Source organism: Tursiops truncatus, chromosome 2 (assembly GCF_011762595.2).
Source record: "Tursiops truncatus isolate mTurTru1 chromosome 2, mTurTru1.mat.Y, whole genome shotgun sequence".
Lineage (NCBI taxonomy): Eukaryota > Metazoa > Chordata > Mammalia > Artiodactyla > Delphinidae > Tursiops > Tursiops truncatus.
The window spans coordinates 87,686,327-87,713,096 of NC_047035.1; the positions used below are offsets into that span (position 1 = coordinate 87,686,327).

A 26,770-nucleotide genomic window follows, 5' to 3' on the forward strand; every position below is an offset into this window, starting at 1 on the left:
GATATTTTTATTTAAATTTAGTTCATTTTTTATGACAGTACGTTCATCCTAATATGCACAGCTGTTTCCTTAGACATCGAGTTACAAAAGGCTTGGTGGTCCCTAGGAAGAATGGCAATCTGCAGTTGTTGGCAAGTGATCTGGAAACCGTGACTCTAAAGCAGCAAATGGTGGGCCTTCTGCCTGCTACAGATACCATAGAAGCCACCAGGTTGCAGGACTGGTGGATGACGAAAAGAAACCTGATAGCAATTGTGTGGTGGACACCAGGCTGCTTCTGTTTTCCTCTACAACTTTGACAAGAGGGGACACCACAAGGAGTGCCAAGGATCTAAAAATAGAGACTTTATTAAATCATTCAGTTGAGCTATCTTTGTTGAAGTAATCGTCTTATTTAATAACCATGCAAAAGGCCAATGCTAGAGACACAATGAGATGAGGAAGAGGGAAGAGTCCAGGATGGCTTGGCCAACTGAGTCAGTTGTGATAGTGTTGAGCCTGCGATGCCTTTGCACATCCAGATAATGTCCACAGACAGTTGGGAACAGGACCTGGGGCTCAGGGCCAGGCCTAGACTAGAAGATCCAGGCTTAGGGCCTCCCCTCCCACGTAGCCTCTGGGAATTACTGGTGGATATGCAGAGGGGAAGACCTGTGCACAGGTGAGATAAGCCGGGAGGGAGAAAGCGGTACCTCAGAAACCCAAAAGAGGAGAGACCTTCAAAGGAATGGTCAGTAAGGCCTGAATTGTATCCACTGGAAATGACACTTGGGTCAGGGTTCTCAGCAGTACACTGAAGCAATAAGGTAGAAATCAGATGGCAAGAGATTGAAGAGTAAATAAAAGGTGAAAAAGTGGACATATCAGTAGATGTATTCTTTCTGGAAACTGAGCTCTAAAAGACAGTGACATTGCCAGAGGGATAGTTTTGAAGATTATTTTGAACATGACTATTTGCTGAGGGAAAACACACACACACACACACACACACACACACACACACACACACACACACACACACACACACACACACACACACACACACACACACACACACACACACACACACACACACACACACACACACACACACACGCTGGAGTTATAAGAAAGACGATAACTGATGAAGCCAGTTCCTGAAAGAGGAGAGAAAGATTAGAATCTAAGGACAGTTGTGTGGATTAGACCTGGTCAAAAGGTTCACCTCTTTCTCTGCAGTAGTGAGAGAAGTGTCTTTGTAGAGGGTTGAGAAGTACAGTTGAGTGATGAGAGGAAGACCCAACTTTTCTCTTTAGAAGCTTAGCTAGTACAGGCAAGGAGAGAAAGAATTTAACCAGGGAATGCAAATGCAGGTAAATCTATAGAGAATTGGAGCAGAAAAGCTGAGGGAACTGACACCTGACGGCCTCTATTTTCTCTGTGAAAAATGAAGCAATATGATAAGAGAACAAAGTGAAGGTCTGGAATAGCCACTGAGGAGAATGTGGAGGGGTGTGTAATAGAATTGCAGAGTAGTATTTAAACCCAGGAATATATCCCCTAACTGCACCAATCCACATGATTGTAAGGTTTCTTTTTTTTACGGGTCTCTCACTGTTGTGGCCTCTCCCGTTGTGGAGCACAGGCTCTGGACGCGCAGGCTCAGCGGCCATGGCTCACGGGCCCAGCCGCTCCGCGGCATGTGGGATCTTCCCGGACCGGGGCACGAACCCATGTCCCCTGCATCGGCAGGCGGACTGTCAAGCACTGTGCCACCAGGGAAGCCCCTGTAAGGTTTCTTAAGCAGGATTCAGTCGAGTGTAGAATGGGCAGGTATTTCTGTGGTGCGTGAAAAAAGACACTAGGCTACAAAGGCACGGTCGAAACCCATGACCACTTCAAAGTATACCTCCCCCCATCCCCACCCCACAGATTTTTCATGGGTCAAAATACTGAGTATCTAGAGAATGGAGACTTTTTTCCTCTTCTGGGGCCTAGGAATAGTCCCTTATATTCAGAAGACATTCAGATATTGTTGACTGATTGGATTAATTAATAAATAAAATCTGACTCTGCTAAACATTTCTGAATACAAGCATTAGGTTTAAATTTTTATCTACTGGGGGTGAATATATTGAATAATTCAAAGCATTAGAACACTGTTTCAAGAGCTATATTCCCATAATTTACTTATGCTTAAAATGATTAGACTGATGCCAAACTCTAATAAAACCCATTCTGTAACACAAAAGTTTATTAGAATAAAAATACATGTACCGTATCCAACGTTAAAATTATTTCACGTCGCATGTAGGTTTTACCTCCATTAGTTTTTTTTTTAATGCTTTTAAAGTCTGTGCTTTAAATAATTTGCACATCTGTAAACAAATCTTAGATGACCAAAGATGCAATGTATCCACTAGATACTGAACATCAAAATTTAGGAATTGGAACTGATAGTTATACCCTATTGCACTAAATATTCCTCTAAAATTCTGGACAGAGAAGAAAAAAGAGATTAAAATAAATCACTTGAAATGAGGTAAGTTGTATGAAAAGGTTTTTAATAGCAAATATCACCAATGTTGAGATGAGAATATTAAAAATATTCATGGAAAATTCACTTAAATGTTTGCAATAGTCTAGGTTATTTTTAAAAACAAAAAATTAAAAATTACCAAAATTCCTTATTAGAAAAAGGGACAATTACTGGTTCTAGAAGATCTGTATACATTCTGAGTCTTTTATTTAGAAAAAAGAAGTGATACAAACATTCACAAGTTTAGCAAAAAGGAAAAAAAAAAGTGACTATTAGGACTAACATTTCAAGCTGCCTTTTGGAAAGAAAATTAAAAACAGAGGTAGATGGTTAAATATATTAGTAGCCAAGTTACTCAAATGACTAATTTTTGTTTTGGTAGACATTCACCAAATTTTTATGCTTGAAGCCAAACAGCAAAATATTTAGGAGAAGAGAGTAAGATCTAGCACAGGTTATCTTCCTTTTATCAAAGAAAAATAATAAAAATAAACCAGGCTTAAGACCCCTGTTATGGATATGATTGTATAAAGTACTACAGTTCATGCACTTTTTAAAGCAGGAGAATGAACCTTATCCCTAAGCTTCCTAGTTTTATTTGAGGCCAAGCCCCAAGCCCCAGCAGGCCTGGTCAATCAAAGTAGGACTGTAGGGTGCCTCGGCGCCGGACATCGCAGGTCCAGCAGTGGAAGCCTCCTCCCAGGGAATTGGCATTACGAATGTTAACCTTAATGGTACTGATACCTGCATGGAAAGAGAGAGATGTGGCCAGTTAGATGGACTCACACGAAGATTCTTCTATAGAAATGAGCCTAAAAATGGGTAGGAATACTGTGGTTCTAACCCTTAAGTCCACCCCAGGATAGTCTTTCAATTTTGTTCGTCAATTATATTTCATCTAATCTATTCCACTGCTAATATAAAACCTTCACCAGAAAGTCAGCAGAGACTCTGAAGTCTATTTTGTTCTATTGACTATTCACAAGTCAACAGGTTTCATGAGTGGATATATCTGACAAATGTTCAGAAACAATCCAAATAGTAAAATTTCAAGGCCTTTTAGAATTATGCTTTAACTACTTTGTCAGACTGTTTCTAATTTTACCATGTCAATTTAGTAAGAAAAGTGTAATTTAGCCAACCTGAAAAGTTGACTTTACCTACCCACATATAAGCAGAGTTTATCTGACACAATTAGCTTGACCAGGCCACCTTAAGGAAACAATGGAACAGAACTCATCTGGGTTGTATGGTCATACAGGTATCAAAGCTACTCAGGCAATCAGTTTAATCCAGCACCATTTGTATTAATATGGTTATGATGTACATGGCCCAGTCAACCAATGGTATTTTGGAAGAATCTGTTGTGTTTGGCATAATGGGGTTTTAAAAAGGAAATCTATTCTCCTCTCTCAAGGAATCCATTATTTTGAGAGGAAAGCTAAGCTACAGAGTTGCTAAAGGGCCCACTGGTATAGTTAGAAAGGCAGCATGAGTCATCTGGAAAGCCTTTCATGAGAAAGTAAGACTGAGCAGGGCTTTGAAGAGTAAAAACAGCGTTTGGACATAGGTTCAGGAGTGGGCTTGGGATAAGAAGTGGGCTTTTAACCATGAGCATGTGTTTCCTGACAGAAAGACATATCTATCTTAGTCAGATGGCCAGAGCCATATAACCTTGAACTGGAGAGAAGTTAATTTGCTTTAACAAGTTCCCTATGTTCAAAAAGACTTTATTAAAAACAAAATTATAAATCAGATATTTGGTACTTAATAATATTTTAAGTTGAGAAACAATAAAATCTTAAAGGACAGGAAACTGAACCCAAGCAACTGGCTTATTTAACAAAAGCCACGAAAAAAAAAGTGGGATAGCATTACAGGTGAAATCATTAGACTGGGCTCAATCTAAAACTAATGGGCTAATCTTTTTAACCTGATACTTCATTAAAGAGGGATGTTTCAAAGGGGCAAACAATATCTTCTGAGTACTACACCTGAAATATAAGACATAAATCAAAACATGACTTGATTTCAACAAGTGTACTGCCTGGCTTTATTTGACACTTAGGATATGTCAAGTAGAATGATAGTGATAAACACACACTTCTGCACCCTAATAACAGCCGTATGAAAATTCTTTAAATGCTTTTCTCAGTATAGGATAACTGGTCTAAATTTTGAATACCACGATAAGCAAATTCCCACCCAAGCAATAACCAGTTCTGCTTTTTAGTTCAAAGCTGAAATGATTTACTGACATCCTCTATTGTATTTCATTACTTTGTTCACAGTGCTTATCACACAGATAAGTCACTTCTATATCTGTATCCTTATACGTCCTTTAAAATATGTAATGACAAATTACTTTTAAAGGACCCCAACAATTTCTTATTTGGCGAAGGGCCAAATCATCTATATGCTTATCTGCAAAGGGGTAGCTCTCCACACTTGGGCACCAGCAAGTTAGATAAGTCATAGAAGACTGATAAACTTATTGCTCAGGGGGTGTCTAAGGAGCCTGGGATGCATCTCCAACCTTTTGAGGTTGTGACTGTTGAAAAGAAGTATATTGTCCATCTACGAAATAACAACTTGGTACTTCTAAAAGGAACAGAAATTTAATTAGATAACTCATACATCAGACCTAGCATGTCATTTCTTCTCATTTAATATTTTTGAATATGAACATGTTTCATTTATGCTGGGTACATACCCAGCTTTTCAAACATCTTTTGAATCGGGACTTCGTTGGCATCCACCATAACACGCTTTTCATCTAGCATTAAGACATTCATGGAAAGCCATTTGGACGACATCCAGAGTGGGTGATCTAAAAATAGCAATAACCGTTAAATCATGTCTGCTGTTATTCTTGGTTAAAGCAAGGATTCAGAAGTGAAGAATATTCAAGTGACAGCTCAATTCTTTCAATAGTTCAGTTTCCCTGTGAAAATTTATTTTAATCTTAAGACTATCTGTAAATGTTATGAATCAATCCATACTCATTACACATTTGAATTTCACCTTGTGGTCTTTAAAAAGCCATTTCTTGCTTTCCGTCAAATTGTTTTGTACTGATTTTTCCTGTCTTTTCATTTTCATTTTCTATGGAAGGAGAGGTTGTGAACACAAGTCCAGCCTTGTTCTAGTACCCGTAGTGCCAAGCACCAGTTTACTGCTTACCAGAGAAATATTCTAAATTGCTAATATGCAGGCTGCTGTCTATAGGTGAAAGATTCTTGGCCACTGAAGTAATTATTTTAGGCTATGAGTATACAAAAGTAAACATACCATCTGGGATGACTGGTATTGGAGGAGTAACTATGGTCCATCCTGCTTTCTTGAAAAGATCAATCTGCAAGACCAAAATAAAAAAAACCCCCCCAAACCCAAAGAGGCTTAAATCTATAGATACTATTCTTATCATTCTTGGTCTCTGATAGCCCTTATGATTAATAATTCTTTTTGAGAAGCTGTCTTCTCAACTGCCAAAATTTAAAAATTAAAATTTCAAAACATTTGGATGATTTTGTCTGAATCTTAGTTAAAATGTACATAAAGTCCTCAGATTGCCAGATTAAAATTAAAAAGTAACAGAAATGTTAAAGCTTTTAAAAATATTCTTGTGCTTTTCACAGGTTTCAGAGATTTTTTAAAAGACCGAAGATATTTTCCTTGAGAAATTCTCTTTAAAGAAAATGAAAATATTTCCTCTTACTTAGTTGTAAGAAAACAAAATATGACTATGTCAAACCCATAGTCCATCCACTTCATAGTCTGTCACTTTGCGTCTGTGACCATGGTATAAAGACAGATGTTAGGAATATACTCCCAAAGAACCATAACTGTCCCTAGTGACCTATTATAACCCAACCATCCCTAGTTCACATACCCACTTAGTATATAAATTATATTAAATAAATATTTAATAATATATATAATTGATTTATGTAAATTATATATAAATAAATTAAAATGAAGTGAATAAGTAATCTTGGTCATTGGTCTAAATATATAGAATAGAAATGAACAGTGATATGGTAAAATAGTGAATTTTGCAATGGCGCACTGCAGCCCAGCAAATAACACAAAATCACTCACCGCCCAACTGGAAGTAGGGGGCAGCGGGCAGAAGTAGGAGGCTGCAGGGGGGGATAGACCTGCTGCAGTGCAGTGGCTCTGCTCCTCCCCTGCAGGGTGGGCCTGGCTGAAGGGAGCCCCACTGGAGAGGGAAGAAGACACCCACTGCCTAGTGGTGTTACCCCAGACATGCAGAGATCATCTTGTTTGCAATTCATCTGCTGAGGAACCCCGGCTGCAAGTTATGAGATAATACCACTCTGTTCAATAAAAACACACACATACGCACAAACTTGAGGCTCTGACAGCAGCAAGCAGCCAAAGTCAGAGTCTGATGACACTACACTAATTATCACGGCTACAGTGTATATTTCTGAGTGTTGGACATCCTGTAGTAAATATAACATAAGCAGTCCAATGTTTGATCATAATAATGTGAGCATTGCTGAATCTGTCGTTTAGAACCATTAGGAAATCACGGAAGTGCTTAAAATAATAGTGGCAATTCCTTCAGTTGCCAAACTCTCTTGATTTTCCAGAGTCCTAAGAACTCCCCTACCTGGTGACATGGTCGGTCAGGATTGGAAAGCACGAGACCGGGCCCAATGATATTGAAGGTGGCATCAATGTGCATCGGATTGGGGTCTTTAAAGGAGATGATATGCACTCTGTAGTCTGGAGCGAGATGCTTACGCATCCATTCAATGCCCATGTAGTTTGTCACCTGAAAATAGAAAAGGAGACATAAACCTATAAAGATTTGGTTCTATGTTTAGATAACTAAAAATAGGATGAAAATATTTTAATTTTGGAAATTTAAAATATAATAATAAAGTGAGAAGTTTCCGAGGTAGCCTTTATCCACCTGGCTTCTCTGTGCAAAGATGTCTCTTCCAGCTCGAATGAAGTCAGCAGCATCAAAGCACGGCTCGAACTCAGTCGTCACGAATTTTCCCTGAGCAGCCAATTTGTGTCTGTCTTCTACAGAATGGATGGGGTAATCCTAATTGGAACAGGAATGAACACACACAGTGCCTTGGTTCATGAAGAGATGACTCATAGGGCCTTCATTACTAAGAAAATTAGTTCAACATCATCATTTCCTGAAATACTACGGCCCTGTTCTAGACTGAAACAGGCATGGGAAGATGTAGGCCCATGCTAAGCAAACCAAAATAAACCAAACCACCAACAAAAAAATGAAAAACTAGGCATGACAAGTTCCTGATACTTGGAAGCAGGTGGTACAGAGGCAGTAATGAAACTGAAAATATTCCATGACCCATCCAATGATTTATGTATCTATGTACAGTACTGAAAATCTGCAAGATGAAGTCATTCTGTTCTTTTGAAAAAGGAGGTTGGCCCTGAGCCTAACTCATACCATAAAATGCGATGCCATGCATCCGCTACCAAATTTGACTGGGTATGCGGTTGGGTAATAGATTCATTACTTACTTATGTCTTTAAACCCATAAAGGGTTTAAAGAAATTTTCATTTTTTGATTCCTTCTATAAGTGATCAAATAGTAAGTGATCTAGTAAGAGACATACACTTCCTTTTACTGTGAATACGGCCTACAGACCAAATTCTTTTTCTAGAAGAGGCTGGAGTTCAGCCTAGCGACTGTTCTGTCTCCACCAATGAATAGCTGTGCGCCTTTAGACCAGTTTTCCTCCCTGTAATGGAATGAAACTACTCCCTCATGAGGTTGTTGTGAAAAATAAACTAATAAAGTACTTAGTTCAAGATCTGGCACATGGTAAACACCAATAAGTGTTAGCTATTATTATTACTGTTATTATAACTTATCATTTACTGTTATTTTCATCATAAAACAATCAGTTTTCGAAAAGTAGGTCATCTCAGCTTCTGAAATACATAATAAATACAAGGTATCAGAGAATCTCTCAGTCTCTGTGGATTATTTAGAAAAGTTACTGATAAGCTCTCCCATAACTGGGGACTTACCTGGTCATAAAGCTCATCAGCCATTGTGGGCTTAGGAGCTGTTGTCCACTTGGCCCCGCGGCGGAAGTAGTCTTTGATAATTGCTCTGTACGCGCGGTACTCAAAGAAGCGAGCGCGCCAGGCCATGGGAGCCTCGATAATCTCATTTCCCACAACTATCAGGATGTCTCGAGGCATCGCACCATATAAACCTGTCAGGCCAGAAAGTTCCAGAGCAACTTCAGTGATGCTAATTTCCAAGACAGAAGAGTCTATATCATGTGATTTCATTCTTTGGTAAAAAATAAAAATTACAGAAAACCTATACGTGTATATGTACATAATTTTACGCAAATGAAAAAATATTAAATGATACATCCTAGACTGTTAACATGAATTCTGTGTGGGGATGATGAAGCCAGGCCAAATAGAAAAAAAAAAAAAAAGAAAAGAGAAAAAGAAGCATCTCTTGGTCAAAGACATCTTGAACCACCAAGTTTTCACCTTTTGTAACTCCTAACAGAGTTTTTCAGGGAATATCAGTACCACAAGATGAAAATTGGGCCAAGGATCACTTATACAACTGTAAATTAGAACACACCAAACTCTGCAACTAAGGAGCCCACCTGCCACAACTAAGGCCCAGCACAACCAAATAAATAAATAAATATTTTTTAAAAAAAAACAACACTGAACTCAGGCACAAAAACAATCCTGCAGCAGTGTCAGTTAAAAATAAGATGGGAATGTTTCTGTTCCCCTTTTAATTTCTGTTCTTGAGGAAAAGTAAATGGAATCCACTGGTCTTATGTAAGGAAATGCTCATGAAGTTTAGAAAAACTGCTTCTTTCAAGGAAATTCTAGATTTACAATAGAGTTTAAAATGTGTACCTCTAAGTCTTACCAAAAAGAACCAAACTGTTCCTAAATAATCTTTAAAGTTTTGAAGGATTATTAAAACAAAGGGATCTCTGAGAAATAATCAGAGCTTTCTCCTTACAGATTGAGAGAAATTAAAAAATTAAGACTCTAGCAGTTAAAGTATCCAGTATCACTTACCCGTAGACTCAAAATCAGGAGTTTTATACTTCAAGGACCAGTCAATGGTGTCAGGCCTCCTCACTGTCACTCCTTCCATTTTTAAAATATTGCACATTTCTTCAATTTCGGCAACAGCCTTTTTCAAATGATCTTTGGGAAAATGATGGCCCCCATACTTTTGGTAAAAAGTCCAGTACTTTTCATATGTGTTGGCCTAGAACCAGAAGAAAGTAAGTGAAATACTTACAGGAAAAAATTACAGCTCAAGATAGGTTCATAGGTTGTGAACAATTACTTGTATAACTTACTGGAATTGAGACTGAGACCACATCTGGTGCAGTGTTCATCCCCAGAACCAAGCACACTGACTCTGGGAAGACACTCAATATTTGTTGAATGAAGATCTCTAAATTCTCTGGATGTTTTGAGACCTTTTGTTCCTTCTGCCTGAGATCTCATGCCTTACCACACACAGCATGTCTGCCCTCATATGGGCTTGGAACGCTCTTGGGCCACTTTTTACATGCTTCATAGACAAAATAGGACATGGACGCTCCCATTAGACAGTCTCAATGAAATCAAATAAGAGAACAAACAAAACAGCTTAATAAAAGCACACCTATACGAAGATAAAACCGTGGGCTACCCAGGCATCCCAGAATTCTGTCTAAAAAACACTTCAAGATACTTTGTAGGAAAATAGGACACTGCTCCCTTAAAGGTTAGGGACATTCTCTCAACTATGCTTTGTTTCTCTTAAAAAGCCATTATTGATTATTTTCTCATTCAACAGAATCACCACTTGGCAAACCTGTGCAGCGGTGCAAGTCTACCTTTAGTGCTGCCTACACTTCCCTGCCAAAGTGTCTCTGCCCACCAACCTCTCTTCTCCCAATCCATCTAAGCTTTCATAGTGCTTCAGGTCCTTTCACCATAAAAAGAAGTGATTTGAGGGCTTCCCTGGTGGCGCAGTGGTTGAGAGTCTGCCTGCCGATGCAGGGGACACGGGTTCGTGCCCCGGTCCAGGAAGATCCCATATGCCGTGGAGCGGCTGGGCCCGTGAGCCATGGCCGCTGAGCCTGCACGTCCGGAGCCTGTGCTCCGCAATGGGAGAGGCCACAACAGTGAGAGGCCCGCGTACCGCAAAAAAAAAAAAAAAAAAAAGAAGTGATTTGATAAGCAAATCCCCAAATTTTTAAGTAGCTGAAAAACAAATCTTAACATTTAGGAAGTGTCCAAGGGTTATACGCATTTTAAAAGACAACTGAATGGAAAGCGGTTGAATGCTTTAAAAAGGCTCAATCAATTTGCTAAAAATTACTATTGAATTAGGGTAGGTACAACAACTATAAAATACTGGTTTTCAAAAGTGGAACAGTCTGGAAGGATTCTTCATTCAGATTGTTTTCCATGTGCAAGGTTCTCAGTCAAATTAAAAAATACATTGGGAAATGTAGGAGACACACATGGATATAATTTATTAAGACACACAAAGCAGAATTCCAATCAGAAGATCCAAATGCTAAGAAAAAGCCTTGGACCTTCATCAAAAGATTGGCAAAGCAACGTACATTTATATGTTTTAAGTTTTTAAAAAATGTTTAAAGCAGGTATTTTTATTTTATTCTTATTTTTAACATCTTTATTGGAGTATAATTGCTTTACAATGGTGTGTCAGTTTCTGCTTTATAACAAAGTGAATCAGTTATACATATACATATGTCCCCATATCTCTTCCCTCTTGCGTCTCCCTCCCTCCCACCCTCCCTATCCCACCCCTCTAGGTGGTCACAAAGCACCGAGCTGATCTCCCTGTGCTATGCGCTGCTTCCCCCTAGCTATCTATTTTACGTTTGGTAGTGTATATATGCCCATGCCACTCTCTCACTTTGTCCCAGCTTACGCTTCCCCCTCCCCGTATCCTCAAGTCCATTCTCTAGTAGGTCTGTGTTAAAGCAGGTGTTTTTAAAGTGTTTCCTTATATCATTGATTAACCAACCACTAGTCCTAATCATGTCCGATGAGGTTTCCATTATTACAAATCAGATAACTTCAGACAGTGGTAAGTGCCATAAAGAAGGGGAAACTGGGTAATGAGACAGACTATCTAGATGTCTAGCTCTTTAACGTCAAAGACCATGTCTCTTCCAGATTATATGTCTCTACTTCCACTTTCACCTCAGCCTGATAAATATCAAACATATGGAAGCAGACCTGCCTCTTGTTAGTTCAGTACCTAGGTTCACATCAATTAGGCTGGAGCTGAGCCTGCTGGGGAGGGAATAAGAATCTGAAAAACAGGTCTTCAGCAAACAGGGAGATGCCAGTGAAGCTCTAAAACAGGGGCTGGCAAACTAAAGTCCATGGGTCAAATCTGGACTGCTGCCTGTTTATGCAAATAAGTTTTATGGAACACAGAAATACTCATTTACATATGGCCTGTGGTGGTTTTGCACTACAGTGGCAGAGTTGAGAGTGGAGTAGTTGTGACAGAGACCTATGGTCTGCAAAGCCTGAAACATTAATTATCTGGCCCTGTAAAGAAAAACCTTGCCAAACCCTGTCTAAATGATCAGTTAGTTGCTTTACTTTTGAAGATCTATAGGTAAACAATAAGCTCAATTTCTGGCCCATGAAAAATGTTATCAGAATTAAAAATTTGATTGCTTGTTAAGATCAATCCACTCTTTTAAAAAACAGAACAAAACAAGAGCACTCTACTGTTTTCTACTCCTAGGAGGTCCTGCAGTAGCAACCAGAGGAGAGGATAATAATGACTCTTTATATTCCTCTCAGACACATCCTGGTACTACTCATCCATTCACCACTTCCTCCTTCTCATGCCAGGCACATCTCTAACAGTCCACGAGGGGACAAGAAGTCTTTGAAAATTTAACACTGGGTGAAATAGTTTCTGCTGCACAGCCATGTTTTCTTGCTGGACACATTCCAAAGTATCCCATGTGACTGTTTGTGCAGAGTGAAGCTTGCTTGATAAATATAAACTTCCCTGGGAGAAAAAAGTTGTTTGAACAAGTGTGAATTCTCTTGTATAGTTCATACTCTGGCTAAGGTTGGACAAAGTCTGAGTGATCAGGCCAGACTACATTTTCCAAGAGATAGTTGGAAATTATTTACACTTCCTTTACAACCCTGCTAAGTAAGTTAGCAATCATTTACCAAGTGTCTGCAAGATAAAAAAACACTATATTAAATGCTTAGCATGGGATGTTTTTAATAATCTTTTGCAGACATGTGGCTGCACTCCTAGAAACCTGATAGTCTTTCAGAGCCTAAAATCCTTTAGAGGTGTTTGCCAAGTGAATTTTAAATACTGTCTTTGGAAGGCTAGGAAATCTCAATAGAAACATTATTTATCCAGCTGCAAACTGGTATTACATTAACGTTAATCGACTTTGTATTTTTTTTATTAATTTTTATTGGAGTATAGTTGCTTTACAATGTTGGGTTAGTTTCTGCTGTACAGCAAAGTGAATCAGCTATACGTATACACATATCCCCTCTTTTTTGGATTTCCTTCACATTTAGGTCACCACGGAGCACTGAGTAGAATTCCCTGTGCTGTACAGTAGGTTCTCATTAGTTATCTATTTTATACATAATAGTGTGTATATGTCAATCCCAATCTCCCAATTCATCCCACTCGACTTTGTATTTTTAAAAGGTCCTTTTATCAAGGGCTTTAGAAAAAAAAGACAAAAGCAAAACAAAAAGCACATATTTGATGGAAAGTATTCACCATGTTTGCAGAATAAAAAGCCACAAAGCTTTCAAAAATTGTGCTTCCTGATGACTATGTTCCTCATTCCCATAAAATTTTTCTAGCACTTACATCTTCCAACATATCTTATGCTCTAACTGCCTATAAATGGTTTACTACACTATTTTATATTTCATTGGTCCCAAACTGATTAATATGTCTGTGTCATTTTTCTCCAACTAGAAGGTAAGACCTTCTAGTTGGCCATGCATGTCTTAGATTTAATTTCCTCTCCCTCGATACCTAGTTTCTTATATGTCATAAAGCAGAAATAACCAGACAAATGAATGAAATCAATACCGCTAAAGCTACTATTATCTACAATTATTATACCCTCAACAGACTTGGCAAATTGCATCCATACAACTATAATGAGTTGTAGTTTTGTCCTTTAAAAATAAATAACATGTAACCTTTTACCTTCCTATTTAATCTCATTAGGTAGATAGCAACCCTCTTAATATCTTCATTTTAGTGAGGCCCAGAAATTTGTGGAATCAAGATCACAAGGTCAAATAGCTGATTAACTGAGATTAGCTAATAAGCTTTTATCAAATACCTAATTCAATCCTGATCTCCTGACTTCAGCCTGGCACACCTTCCAAAAGTCCATGAAATTTCAAAATCTAAAATCATAAATCAAGTGACAAAGAACTCAAAATAATGTCTTAGAATTCTGATTCCATAAGATCACATGATATAAAAGTCAATTATTCTAAAGACAAATAGAAGGATAAATTATTGCTTGAATTTGAAATTTAATTCCACCCAATTAAAATGGTTAGGGGATGGGACTTCCTTTCAAGAAAAGACTTCAGGGCTTCCCTGGTGGCGCAGTGGTTAAGAATCCGCCTGCCAATGCAGGGGACACGGGTTTGAGCCCTGGTCTGGGAAGATCCTACATGCCACGGAGCAGCTAAGCCTGTGCGCCACAACTGCTGAGCCTGCCCTCTAGAGCCCGCGAGCCACAACTACTGAAGCCCACGCGCCTAGGGCCCGTGCTCCACAGCAGGAGAGGCCACCGCAATGGGAGGCCTGCGCACCATAATGAAGAGCGGCCCCTGTTCACCACAACTAGAAGAAGCCCGCGCCCAGCAACGAAGACTCAACACAGCCAAAAATAAATGAATAAAATAAACTTACTAAAAAACAAAAGACTTTAAAAAGATCGTGCCTTTTTAAAACATGTGGATGATACATAAATTAATCTGTTCATCAAATTTCAAAACCAAAGGTAGTTTCAGAACAACTAGAATAAGTTATGACTTTTTCTATTACCTTCTCTTCAAGGTCTAACTCAAGAATTATTTTCTTCGTTTAGGAAGAAGACTTCCTAACTATTCAGCATTTGGTCATTGCTTTTCCCTTAGCTCTCCTGGTATTTGAATTCAACTGCCTTGACAGCTAGTTGCCATAAGATACTTAGTATTAGTCTTCATTTCTACGTAATAAACATCATACCTCTCCAAATGGAAAACAAGTTCTTTTGTGCTAATAACTCTGGAGCCCTGAGCCCACGTGCCGCAACTACTGAAGCCTGCGTGCCTAGAGCCCGTGCTCCGCAACAGGAGAAACCATCGCAGTGAGAAGCCCACGCACCGCAGCGAAGAGTAGCCCCTGCTCACCGCAACTAGAGAAAGCCCACATGTAGCAATGAAGACCCAATGCACCGAAAAATAAATAAATAAGTAAATTTATAAAAAAAAAATTAACTCTGATAGAAGCTAGAGGTGGTTTAGAGAGTGCAGCAAATAGGGGAGACCAGTTAGGAGTTCACTGCAATAGTCCAGGCAGTAGATGAGATCCTGACCTAAGGCAGTAGCAGAGGGATGGAGGTGAGGTTCATTTTGATAAAAGACTTGTTCGATCTTGGAGAATGGATGTGGAGGATGTGACTGAAGGAGAAATAAATAAAAGTTTTAGCTTGAATAAATAGGAATGCCCAAAACTGAAAGGAAGGAATGAAGAACGTCCCAGTTTTGCAGAGTGGCTGGCAGCTGAACTCAAATGTGCCATGTTTGAGGTCCAGTGGCAATATCCAACAAGGAGTTTAACGTGTTCATATGGACAGAATTCAGGAGAGAGATCTGGACCAGAGTGGAGGGGTGGGAGGAAGCTATGAGAACAGCTACAGTGAAATTCTGTTCAGCCCAACATTACAGACCGTAAAGGAAGAAGATGTGAGGAATAGGGAAAGAACTAATATCCCCCCACCCCCCGCAACGGTCTCCCCAAACCTGAAGGAGGGAGTAATCATTGGTGTAGATAGTGTCAAATACTGCAGAGATGCCAAGTTAGATATCATCAGCCACTGGATCTGGGTAGTCTTGGGTAAGCTAAAGTGAACACAGTTACAGAGGAGAGTGGGAGCAGAAGCCAGACTGCAGACCATGAGGAATGAACCCGCTCAGACATGAGAAACCCTGGCTTTACCTTCACCTCCACAGTGAATGGTGGAACACAGGCATTTTCTGCTCTGCCCACTATCACTTCCTCTAAGGGGTCCCATTCGTTGTAAGAGGAGACAGGGCAGTCCTTGGGCAGAGGATCAGTGGCCTTGTCGTCAGCTGCACAGGAGTTCCGGGAGGAAGCCGTAGCTGCCTGGGTGCTCTGGAAAGTTCGCTGCACCCATCCCGTTACAGTTCTTCCAAGCTTCCAAGAACAAAGAAAAGATTATTGTGTGGTCCTGCACAGTACTTGGGGGAGGGGGAAGTAGAGGTAGGATGAAAACCCAGGATAACACAGCCAGGCATTTAAAATCTTTTAGGAGAATGTAAACCGAGATGTTAGTGGATAGGTGGGTAGTGGGGTTACAGATTTTACTTTTGTGTTTATTTATACATTATCTTTTTATGTATTATGTTAATTGGTATAACTCTTTAAAACTTCTCAGAAGATTTTGTCCCCAACGACCATACACCCCCATTTATATCTCGGAATGGTTTTCTGCAATCAGGCCTTAAGCAAGTTTTCTGCAGATGATGGGTCACCCTTCTTCCCAGAAAACCACAGAAAGTGGCTCCGGATCTCCCTGCCAAGTCCAGCTGTGGGAGGGAGCCTCCTGTCCCTTTCAGTACCAAAGGTTACTAGTATTAGGATCCTCTCCCCCCGCCCCACGCAAATGAAACTATAGAAGCATTTTAAATGACTTTATCTTTCAGAATAATCAGCTTCAAACCATCAATTTGTCCTCACGGACACACACTTCACATTATTTGGCACTGCAATTATGAGAGAGTGACCAAGTGCCACAGGCTTATTTTACAGATGGTCCACAGTACCCCAGGCAAGATAAGGATTAACTAACCCAGGTACAAACTTAAACAACTAGGAAGGAGATCTAAGAACTTCAAAAAAGGCTTTTGAAAATGTAGAGCCCATAAACTCTAGATCAGGGAGAGTCCCTCATACACTGGGCAAACCTCAACCCCACAAATCTCTATCCGGTTCTGTTAAAAGCCTTAGGAAGGAGGCAGGAGGGGAGCCAGGGTGGAGACTAAAAAGCAGGAGGGAGTGACAGCTGTTCTGAAGCCAGTTGCTGGCGGAAGCCAAACTGCCTGGCTATTCCCGTCCCAGGAGCTAGGGAGGGTTTGCTGCAGGCGCGTGCTTGCATACCAGGAAAGCGGAGGGCAGGACCGGGCAGAAATCTGGGTACAGACCGAACTCGCTCCAACTCCTCTCGCGACTCGGGACTCCACGTTACACTTGGAATGAGCCTGCTCGCTCCCCCTCCGTCCCCAAGTCCCACTTCGCCCCTTCTCCCGTCCATCCACGGTACACGCATGCCCAACTCTCTGCCCACCCATAGCGATGAGCCGCCAAAAGGCCGCCCTTTTTCACTAAGCCGTGTTGCTTGTCGCCCTCGCCCCCTCCGGCTGGAGAGGGCGGCGCCCCCCGCGCTGACGGCCAACGCAACCCGAGGCGCGTACACCGCAGCTGTGCCCACTGGGTGTGGCCCCAACGCACGCCCCCTTCCCCTGGGACACCGCCAAGCTTCCGGCAGCCGGCAAAGGCTCCTGAAGCCGAGCTTCCAAGGGGGCCCAGAAAGGACAGGGTCGTGCAAGGCTGGCGGGGGAAAGCCAGGAAAGGAGAGGGGGAAGAGAGCACGCGGCTGCCCGATGAGGCGGCGGCGCACGCACCCGAGACCCGATGTAGTGCACCGCTTCGGCGCCGCGGCTCCCGCCGCGCAGACACCGCACCCGCAGCATCGTCTCGTGCCCGCCTGGTCCACAAGCCGACTGTGCCCAGCGCTCGGCCACCTCCTTCCGAGTGCCCCGAGAGCGCGCCCGCAGCAGGGTGTCCCGGTGCTCGGCCTTTTGTAGCCTCGCCCCGCCCCGGCCGCCCCCACCTCCTCCTCCTGCGCGCCCCCCTCCTCCCGCGCGCCCCATTGGCTGCCGGGAGCAGGTGGCGGGGCCGCGGAGCGCACTGCTGCGCGCGGGGCCGCTCGGGAGTTAGGAACGGCAGGGAGAGCGGGGGACGCGGGGTCAAGTCCCCCGGGCTGGCCCTCTGTTAGCTTGTCAGTCCGCCCACTGGTTTCTGCCGAGCTCCGCCAGCCCCGCCCGGGTCCGCCGAACCAGGCCCCCAGTCTCAGGGACGGGGAGGAGGACGCGATTTCTGACGAGTCAAGTAATGATATATACATGTATGGTTTTAAATTTACATTTATGGATTTAAATATGCAAAGCGTGAGTAGAGTCTCACGTTTAAATTCATCTCTGTGCACTGATCCACTCCCCTCATTTTGCAGTGAACGAAACCACCTCAAGTTTAGGTGGCTTCTTAGGGCAACACCGGGATGGAGCCTGGAGGGGACCAAGTCTGGAACTCAGGTCATCCGCTCCCCGGGGTGCTGCGTGGTCCACCCACTAGCCTGTTACGTGTTCTTCGGAATACTTGTCGTTTCATAGTCTTCGGCCATGTGTCCCTGGCTTGAGAAAGTCAGTCATGAAAATAGAGATAAATGTGGGCCAGAAATGAGGGAGGACTACAGGGAATTTTTTTCCCTTCTATCTCATGTATTTAAATTTTGTTTCAATTTGATAAAGATACATTTGTTAGAAAAGTAGCTCCCAAACAGTGCAAAGTTTTAATTGCTGCAGATTTGTGCAAAACTAGAGAACTCGGTTTTACATTTATATTTTTAGAAGGAGAGGGGACAGAGAGTATTTCATGTCTGTGCCTACAATATATGTAATTACTTATTTTTAATAAGTAATTAAGAGCTGTCATTTTTTTTTCAGATGGGTTCTTTTCTTTTTCTACACCTTTATTAGAGTACAATTGCTTTACAATGATGTGTTAGTTTCTGCTTTATAACAAAGTGAATCAGTTATACATATACATATGTTCCCATATCTCTTCCCTCTTGCAACTCACTCCCTCCCACCCTCCCTATCCCACCCCTCCAGGGCGTTACAAAGCACCAAGCTGATCTCCCTGTGCTATGCGGCTGCTTCCCACTAGCTATCTACCTTACGTTTGGTAGTGTATATATGTCCATGACTCTCTCTCGCCCTGTCACAGCTCACCCTTCCCCCTCCCCATATCCTCAAGTCCGTTCTCTAGTAGGTCTGTGTCTATTCCTGTCTTACCCCTAGGTTATTCATGACATTTTTTCCCTTAAATTCCATATATATGTGTTAGCATACAGTATTTGTCTTTCTCTTTCTGACTTACTTCACTCTGTAGGACAGACTCTAGGTCCATCCACCTCATTACAAATAGCTCAATTTCGTTTCTTTTAATGGCTGAGTAATATTCCATTGAATACATGTGCCACATCTTCTTTATCCATTCATCCGTTGATGGACACTTAGGTTGTCTCCATCTCCGGGCTATTGTAAATAGAGCTGCAATGAACATTTTGGTACATGACTCTTTTTGAATTATGGTTTTCTCAGGGTATATGCCCAGTAGTGGGATTACTGGGTCATATGGTAGTTCTATTTGTAGTTTTTTAAGGAACCTCCATACTGTTCTCCATAGTGGCTGTATCAATTCACATTCCCACCAGCAGTGCAAGAGGGTTCCCTTTTCTCCACACCCTCTCCAGCATTTATTGTTTGTAGATTTTTTGATCATGGCCATTCTGAAAGGTGTGAGATGATATCTCATTGTAGTTTTGATTTGCATTTCTCTAATGATTAACGATGTTGAGCATTCTTTCATGTGTTTGTTGGCAGTCTGTATATCATCTTTGGAGAAATGTCTATTTAGGTCTTCTGTCCATTTTTGGATTGGGTTGTTTGTTTTTTTCATATTGAGCTGCATGAGCTGCTTATAAATTTTGGAGATTAATCCTTTGTCAGTTGCTTCATTTGCAAATATTTTCTCCCATTCTGAGGGTTGTCTTTTTTTTTTTTTTTTTTTTTTTTTTGCGGTACACGGGCCTCTCACTGTTGTGGCCTCTCCAGTTGTGGAGCACAGGCTCTGGACGTGCAGGCTCAGTGGCCATGGTTCACGGGCCCAGCCGCTCCGCAGCATGTGGGATCTTCCCGGACCGGGACACGAACCCATGTCCCCTGCATGAGCAGGCGGACTCTCAACCACTGCGCCACCAGGGAAGCCCTGAGGGTTGTCTTTTGATCTTGTTTATGGTTTCCTTTGCTGTGCAAAAGCTTTTAAGTTTCATTGGGTCCCATTTGTTTTTTTTTGTTTTTATTTCCATTTCTCTAGGAGGTGGGTCAAAAAGGATCTTGCTGTGATTTATGTCATAGAGTGCGCTGCCTATGTTTTCCTCTAAGAGTTTGATAGTTTCTCGCCTTACATTTAGGTCTTTAATCCATTTTGAGCTTATTTTTGTGTATGGTGTTAGGGAGTGATCTAATCTCATACTTTTACATGTACCTGTCCAGTTTTCCCAGCACCACTTATTGAACAGGCTGTCCTTTCTCCACCGTACATTCCTGCCTCCTTTATCAAAGATAAGGTGACCATATGTGCGTGGGTTTATCTCTGGGCTTTCTATCTTGTTCCATTGATCTATCTTTCTGTTTTTGTGCCAGTACCATACTGTCTTGATTACTGTAGCTTTGTAGTATAGTCTGAAGTCAGGGAGCCTGATTCCTCCAGCTCCATTTTTCGTTCTCAAGATTGCTTTGGCTATTCGGGGTCTTTTGTGTTTCCATACAAATTGTGAAATTTTTTGTTCTAGTTCTGTGAAAAATGCCAGTGGTAGTTTGTAAGGGATTGCATTGAATCTGTATATTGCTTTGGGTAGTAGAGTCATTTTCACAATGTTGATTCTTCCAATCCAAGAACATGGTATATCTCTCCATCTATTTGTATCATCTTTAATTTCTTTCATCAGTGTCTTATAATTTTCTGCATACAGGTCTTTTGTCTCCTTAGGTAGGTTTATTCCTAGATATTTTATTCTTTTTGCTGCAGTGGTAAATGGGAGTGTTTTCTTGATTTCACTTTCAGATTTTTCATCATTAGTGTATAGGAATGCCAGAGATTTCTGTGCATTAATTTTGTATCCTGCTACTTTACCAAATTCATTGATTAGCTCTAGTAGTTTTCTGGTAGCATCTTTAGGATTCTCTATGTATAGTATCATGTCATCTGCAAACAGTGACAGCTTTATTTCTTCTTTTCTGATTTGAATTCCTTTTATTTCCTTTTCTTCTCTGATTGCTGTGGCTAAAACTTCCAAAACTATGTTGAATAAGAGCGGTGAGAGTGGGCAACCTTGTCTTGTTCCTGGTCTTAGTGGAAATGCTTTCAGTTTTTCACCATTGAGGACGATGTTGGCTGTGGGTTTGTCATATATGGCCTTTACTATGTTGAGGAAAGTTCCCCCTATGCCTACTTTCTGCAGGGTTTTTATCATAAATGGGTGCTGAATTTTGTCAAAAGCTTTCTGTGCATCTATTGAGATGATCATATGGTTTTTCTCCTTCAATTTGTTAATAAGGTGTATCACGTTGATTGATTTACGTATATTGAAGAATCCCTGCATTCCTGGAATAAACCCCACTTGATCATGGTGTATGATCCTTTTAATGTGCTGTTGGATTCTGTTTGCTAGTATTTTGTGGAGGATTTTTGCATCTATGTTCATCAGTGATATTGGCCTGTAGTTTTTTTACTTTGTGACATCCTTGGCTGGTTTTGGTATCAGGGTGATGGTGGCCTCGTAGAATGAGTTTGGGAGTGTTCCTCCCTCTGCTATATTTTGGAAGAGTTTGAGAAGGATAGGTGTTAGCTCTTCTCTAAATGTTTGATAGAATTCGCCTGTGAAGCCATCTGGTCCTGGGCTTTTGTCTGTTGGAAGATTTTTAATCACAGTTTCAATTTCAGTGCTTGTGATTGGTCTGTTCATATTTTCTATTTCTTCCTGATTCAGTCTTGGCAAGTTGTGCATTTCTAAGAATTTGTCCATTTCTTCCAGGTTGTCCATTTTGTTGGAATAGAGTTGCTTGTAGTAATCTCTCATGATCTTTTGTATTTCTTCAGTGTCAGTTGTTACTTCTCCTTTTTCATTTCTAATTCTATTAATTTGAGTCTTCTCCCTTTTTTTCTTGATGAGTCTGGCTAATGGTTTATCAATTTTGTTTATCTTCTCAAAGAACCATCTTTTAGTTTTATTGATATTTGCTATCGTTTCCTTCATTTCTTTCTCATTTGTTTCTGATCTGATTTTTATGATTTCTTTCCTTCTGCTGACTTTGGGTTTTTTTTTGTTCTTCTCTCTCTAATTATGTTAGGTGCAAGGTTAGGTTGTTTATTCGAGATGTTTCCTGTTTCTTAAGGTAGGATGGTATTGCTATAAACTTCCCTCTTAGAACAGCTTTTGCTGCATCCCATAGGTTTTGGGTCATCATGTCTCCATTGTCATTTGTTTTTTGGTATTTTTTATTTCCTCTTTGATTTCTTCAGTGATCACTTCGTTATTAAGTAGTGTATTGTTTAGCCTCCATGTGTTTGTATTTTTTACAGATCTTTTCCTGTAATTGTCTCATAGCATTGTGGTCGAAAAAGATACTTGATGCAATTTCAATTTTCTTAAATTTACCAAGGCTTGATTTGTGACCCAAGATATGAGCTATCCTGGAGAATGTTCCATGAACACTTGAGAAGAAAGTGTATTCTGTTGTTTTTGGATGGAATGTCCTATAAATATCAATTAAGTACATCTTGTTTAATGTATCATTTAAAGCTTGTGTTTCCTTATTTATTTTCATTTTGGATGATCTGTCCATTGGTGAAAGTGGGGTGTTAAAGTCCCCTACTATGAATGTGTTACTGTCAATTTCCCCTTTTATGGCTTTTAGTATTTGCCCTATGTATTGAGGTGCTCCTATGTTGGTTGCATAAATATTTACAATTGTTATATGTTCTTCTTGGATCGATCCCTTGATCATTATGTAGTGTCCTTCTTTGTCTCTTCTAATAGTCTTTATTTAAAAGTCTATTTGGGGGCTTCCCTGGTGGCGCAGTGGTTGAGAGTCCGCCTGCCGATGTAGGAGACACAGGTTCGTGCCCCGGTCTGGGAGGATCCCACATGCCGCAGAGCGGCTGCGCCCATGAGCCATGGCCACTGAGGCTGCGTGTCCAGAGCCTGTTGCTCCGCAACGGGAGAGGCCACAACAGTGAGAGGCCCATGTACCGCAAAAAAAAAAAAAAAAAAAGTCTATTTTGTCTGATATGAGAATTGCTACTCCAGCTGTCTTTTGGTTTCCATTTGCATGGAATATCTTTTTCCAACCCCTTACTTTCAGTCTGTATGTGTCTCTAGGTCTGAAGTGGGTCTCTTGTAGACAGCATATACATGGGTCTTGTTTTTGTATCCATTCAGCCAATCTTGTCTTTTGGTGGGAGCATTTAGTCCATTTACATTTAAGGTAATTATCGATATGTATGTTCCTATTCCCATTTTCTTAATTGTTTTGGGTTCGTTATTGTAGGTCTTTTCCTTCTCTTGTGTTTCTTGCCTAGAGAAGTTCCTTTAGCATTTGTTGTAAAGCTGGTTTGGTGGTGCTGAACTCTCTCAGCTTTTGCTTGTCTGTAAAGGTTTTAATTTCTCCATCAAATCTGAATGAGATCCTTGCTGGGTAGAGTAATCTTGGTTGCAGGTTTTTCTCCTTCATCACTTTAAATATATCCTGCCAGTCCCTTCTGGCTTGCAGAGTTTCTGCTGAAAGATCAGCTGTTAACCTTATGGGGATTCCCTTGTGTGTTATTTGTTGTTTTTCCCTTGCTGCTTTTAATATTTTTCCTTTGTATTTAATTTTTGACAGTTTGATTAATATGTGTCTTGGTGTATTTCTCCTTGGATTTATCCTGTATGGGACACTCTGTGCTTCCTGGACTTGATTAACTATTTCCTTTCCCATATTAGGGAAGTTTTCAACTATAATTTCTTCAAATATTTTCTCAGTCCCTTTCTTTTTCTCTTCTTCTTCTGGAACCCCTATAATTCGAATGTTGCTGTGTTTAATGTTGTCCCAGATGTCTCTGAGACTGTCCTCAGTTCTTTTCATTCTTTTTTCTTTATTCTTCTCTGCAGCAGTTATTTCCACTATTTTATCTTCCAGGTCATTTATCCATTCTTCTGCCTCAGTTATTCTGCTATTGATCCCATCTAGAGTATTTTTAATTTCATTTATTGTATTGTTCATCGTTGCTTGTTTCATCTTTAGTTCTTCTAGGTCCTTGTTAAATGTTTCTTGCATTTTGTCTATTCTATTTCCAATATTTTGGATCATCTTTACTATCATTACTCTGAATTCTTTTTCAGGTAGACTGCCTATTTCCTCTTCATTTGTTAGGTCTGGTGGGTTTTTATCTTGCTCCTTCATCTGCTGTGTGTTTTTCTGTCTTCTCATTTTGCTTATCTTACTGTGTTTGGGGTCTCCTTTTTGCAGGCTGCAGGTTCGTAGTTCCCGTTGTTTTTGGTGTCTGTCCCCAGTGGCTAAAGTTGGTTCAGTACCACATTATATTTATCTATTCATCAGTTGATGGACGTGTATAGTTTTCATTTTGGGCTATTATGAATAATGCTTTTATGAACATTTACGTACAAGTTTTTTTGTGAATGTATTTTTCATTGATCATGGATGTATATCTAGGAGTCGAATCACTGTATCATATGTTAACTCCATGGTTAACATTCTGAGGAACTGGCAAACGGTTTTCCAAAGTGGCTGTACGAGTTTTACATTCCCACCAGCAATGTGTGAGGGTTCCAGTTTCTTCACATCCTCATCGACACTTGTAAGTCCATTGTTTTTGATCATATCCATCCTAGTGGGTGTGACATGGTGTCTCACTGTGGTTTTAATTTGCATTGCCCCAGTGACTAATGATGTTGATCATCTTTACATGTGCGTATTGGCCATTTGTACGTCATCTTTGGGTCACCTCAGTCTTAGGACAGATAAAAATTAAAATACCTTTATTTAGAGCGGAACTGATGCCTGTTTATAGGAACCAACAGCACTCTTTCAAGTGAGGCCAAATTAATAGTTGTTTAAAAATGCAAAGGGGAAATACTTCTTTAAATATATAGCATAGGACTCTGGGGTTAAACACACCCTTTTATCTTTAAAAAGTTACAAAAATTAACCTCAAAGCTAAGTGATTTCTCTTAAGGAAAGCTAAGGAAATTTCTCTTTTAGAGCAGAAAAATAAACAGTAACTACCGCTCACATCAAAAATTAAACAATGGGCTTGTAAGAGACATTACCACCAATATTCCTATTTTTGGAGGAGCCTCTGAGACTTGCTTAGGACTTAGTAGATAATGTAACAAATCTGCTGTTTCGAAAAAGATAAAGTTATCATTTTAATATTAATGAACCCACAGAGAAAAACTCAGTTCACCTGAAAGCTAAAGTATAAGCGGAGGGGGACTATCATACAGCCCTGCCCCTGACAGTGCTCAATTAATATTTGTTGACTGAATTAATTTGAAAATAACTTCCACTCTACTTAATAATAGCTACTATTTACTGAGTGCTTAAATGTGCCAGATTAAGAGCTTCATGTATGTTATCTTATTCACTCATCTATGAGGAAGTATTCTTTTTTTTTAAATAAGGACAAATTTAATTTATTCATTTATTTTTAAATTTTATTTATTGATTGATTGATTTTTGGCTGCGTTGAGTCTTCGCTGCTGTGCGCAGGCTTCCTCTAGTTGCAGCGAGGGGGGCTACACTTCGTTGCGGTGCGCGGGCTTCTTATTGCTGTGGTTTCTCTTGTTGCGGAGCACGGGCTGTAGGCGCACGGGCTTCAGTAGTTGCAGCACGTGGGCTCAGTAGTTGTGGCTCATGGGCTGTAGAGCGCAAGCTCAGTATTTGTGGCGCACGGGCTTAGTTGCTCCGGGCACGTGGGATCTTCCCAGACCAGGGATGTGTCCCCTGCATTGGCAGGCAGATTCTTAGCCACTGCGCCACCAGGGAAGTCCTGAGGAGGTATTCTTAAAATAATCTCAAATCTCATGTAGATGAAGAAATTAAGCCTTGGGGAGGTTAAATAAATTGCCCAACGTCAAACAGCTGCCTAGTGACTGACAGAGGCAAATTCAAACGCAGGCACAGACTTCAAAGCCTGTGCCCTTACCTCTCATACCTCTTGATTTTCTCCAGATTCTCAGGGAAATACGTATTGCAACACAAGGTACATGTGTAATCCAACTACTTTCAATATCAGATACTCTCCTGTAAGCTTCATGTTGTGTCACATGCTTCCATTTATCCTTCAGGATATCTGAGTGTTTCTTCTGGGAGTTATTTATCAGATAACTGCCCTTCTTAGGATAACACTGTACCTATAAAGATTGCATGGTAGAGTCTTTGACAAATTGAACTTCTACAGGTCAGCTATAGCTGAATGCCAAGGACAGGGAAAGACCAGAACATAGTATGAGCACTCCAATGCTTGCTACGGCAGCATGTATACTAAAATTGGAACTACAGAGATTAGTACGGCCCCTGCACGAGGATGACATGCAAATTCATGAAGCGTTCCATATTTTTATGTAAAAGAATGAAATTAGAACATTCTCTAACACCATACACAAAAATAAACTCAAAATGAATTAAAGACCTAAATGTTAAGACCGGATACTATAAAACTCTTAGGGGAAAACATAGGCAGAACACTCTCTGACATAAATCGCAGCAAGATCTTTTCTGATCCACCTCCTAGACTAATGAAAATAAAAACAAGGATAAACAAATGGGACCTAATGAAACTTAAAAGCTTTGCACAGCAAAGGAAAGCATAAGGTATGGGTACTCTAAACAAGCACAGGAATGGCTTAGGTGTTTTACTGAGAACTCTACAGAGGCAAGAGAAGGTATTTTAGCATAGGTGTAGCTGTTGCCCCTGCACTTCAGTCAAAGAGGGGAGAACATGAGGAAGGGGATGGATGCTCCACAAGGGTCTA

General features: G+C 40.6%; 1 protein-coding gene and 1 non-coding gene across 7 annotated transcripts; one reads left to right on the plus strand and one right to left on the minus strand.

The window, feature by feature from the left end:
• Window positions 1–2,522: 2,522 nt before the first annotated feature.
• GATM (glycine amidinotransferase) lies at window positions 2,523–17,696 on the minus strand. Of its 6 annotated transcripts, XM_073800897.1 has the most exons (11): window positions 15,805–15,940; window positions 13,931–13,997; window positions 9,899–10,116; window positions 9,609–9,804; window positions 8,571–8,761; window positions 7,464–7,601; window positions 7,158–7,322; window positions 5,810–5,873; window positions 5,232–5,348; window positions 5,055–5,119; window positions 2,523–3,262 (listed from the first exon to the last, which is right to left on the minus strand). In XM_073800897.1, the coding sequence occupies exons 3-11, from the start codon at window positions 9,935–9,937 to the stop codon at window positions 3,113–3,115; spliced, it is 1,125 nt and encodes a 374-aa protein (XP_073656998.1). In that variant the 5' UTR covers window positions 9,938–10,116; window positions 13,931–13,997; window positions 15,805–15,940; the 3' UTR covers window positions 2,523–3,112. The 6 variants fall into 6 exon arrangements, with proteins under 6 accessions (XP_073656998.1, XP_073656995.1, XP_073656994.1 ...); XM_073800894.1 differs by lacking the exons at window positions 9,899–10,116; window positions 13,931–13,997 and adding an exon at window positions 17,511–17,696 and having other exon boundaries at window positions 15,811–16,023; XM_073800893.1 differs by lacking the exons at window positions 9,899–10,116; window positions 13,931–13,997 and adding an exon at window positions 17,511–17,696 and having other exon boundaries at window positions 15,805–16,023.
• Window positions 17,697–26,255: 8,559 nt separating this feature from the next.
• Window positions 26,256–26,357, plus strand: LOC117311278 (U6 spliceosomal RNA). The gene has a single exon (XR_004525502.1). It is a non-coding gene; the product is annotated as a U6 spliceosomal RNA (small nuclear RNA).
• The last annotated feature ends 413 nt before the right edge of the window (window positions 26,358–26,770 follow it).

Bases quoted from the DNA above. Each gene is read 5' to 3' on its own strand.
- GATM (XM_073800893.1), bottom strand. From the start codon at position 17,579: ATGCTGCGGGTGCGGTGTCTGCGCGGCGGGAGCCGCGGCGCCGAAGCG. The intron at 16,024-17,510 runs GTGCGTGCGCCG...TGTTCTTGGAAG, and splicing joins TGCACTACATCGGGTCTCGG to CTTGGAAGAACTGTAACGGG. The intron at 8,762-9,608 runs GTAAGTGATACT...CTGGCCTGACAG, and splicing joins TCCTGATTTTGAGTCTACGG to GTTTATATGGTGCGATGCCT.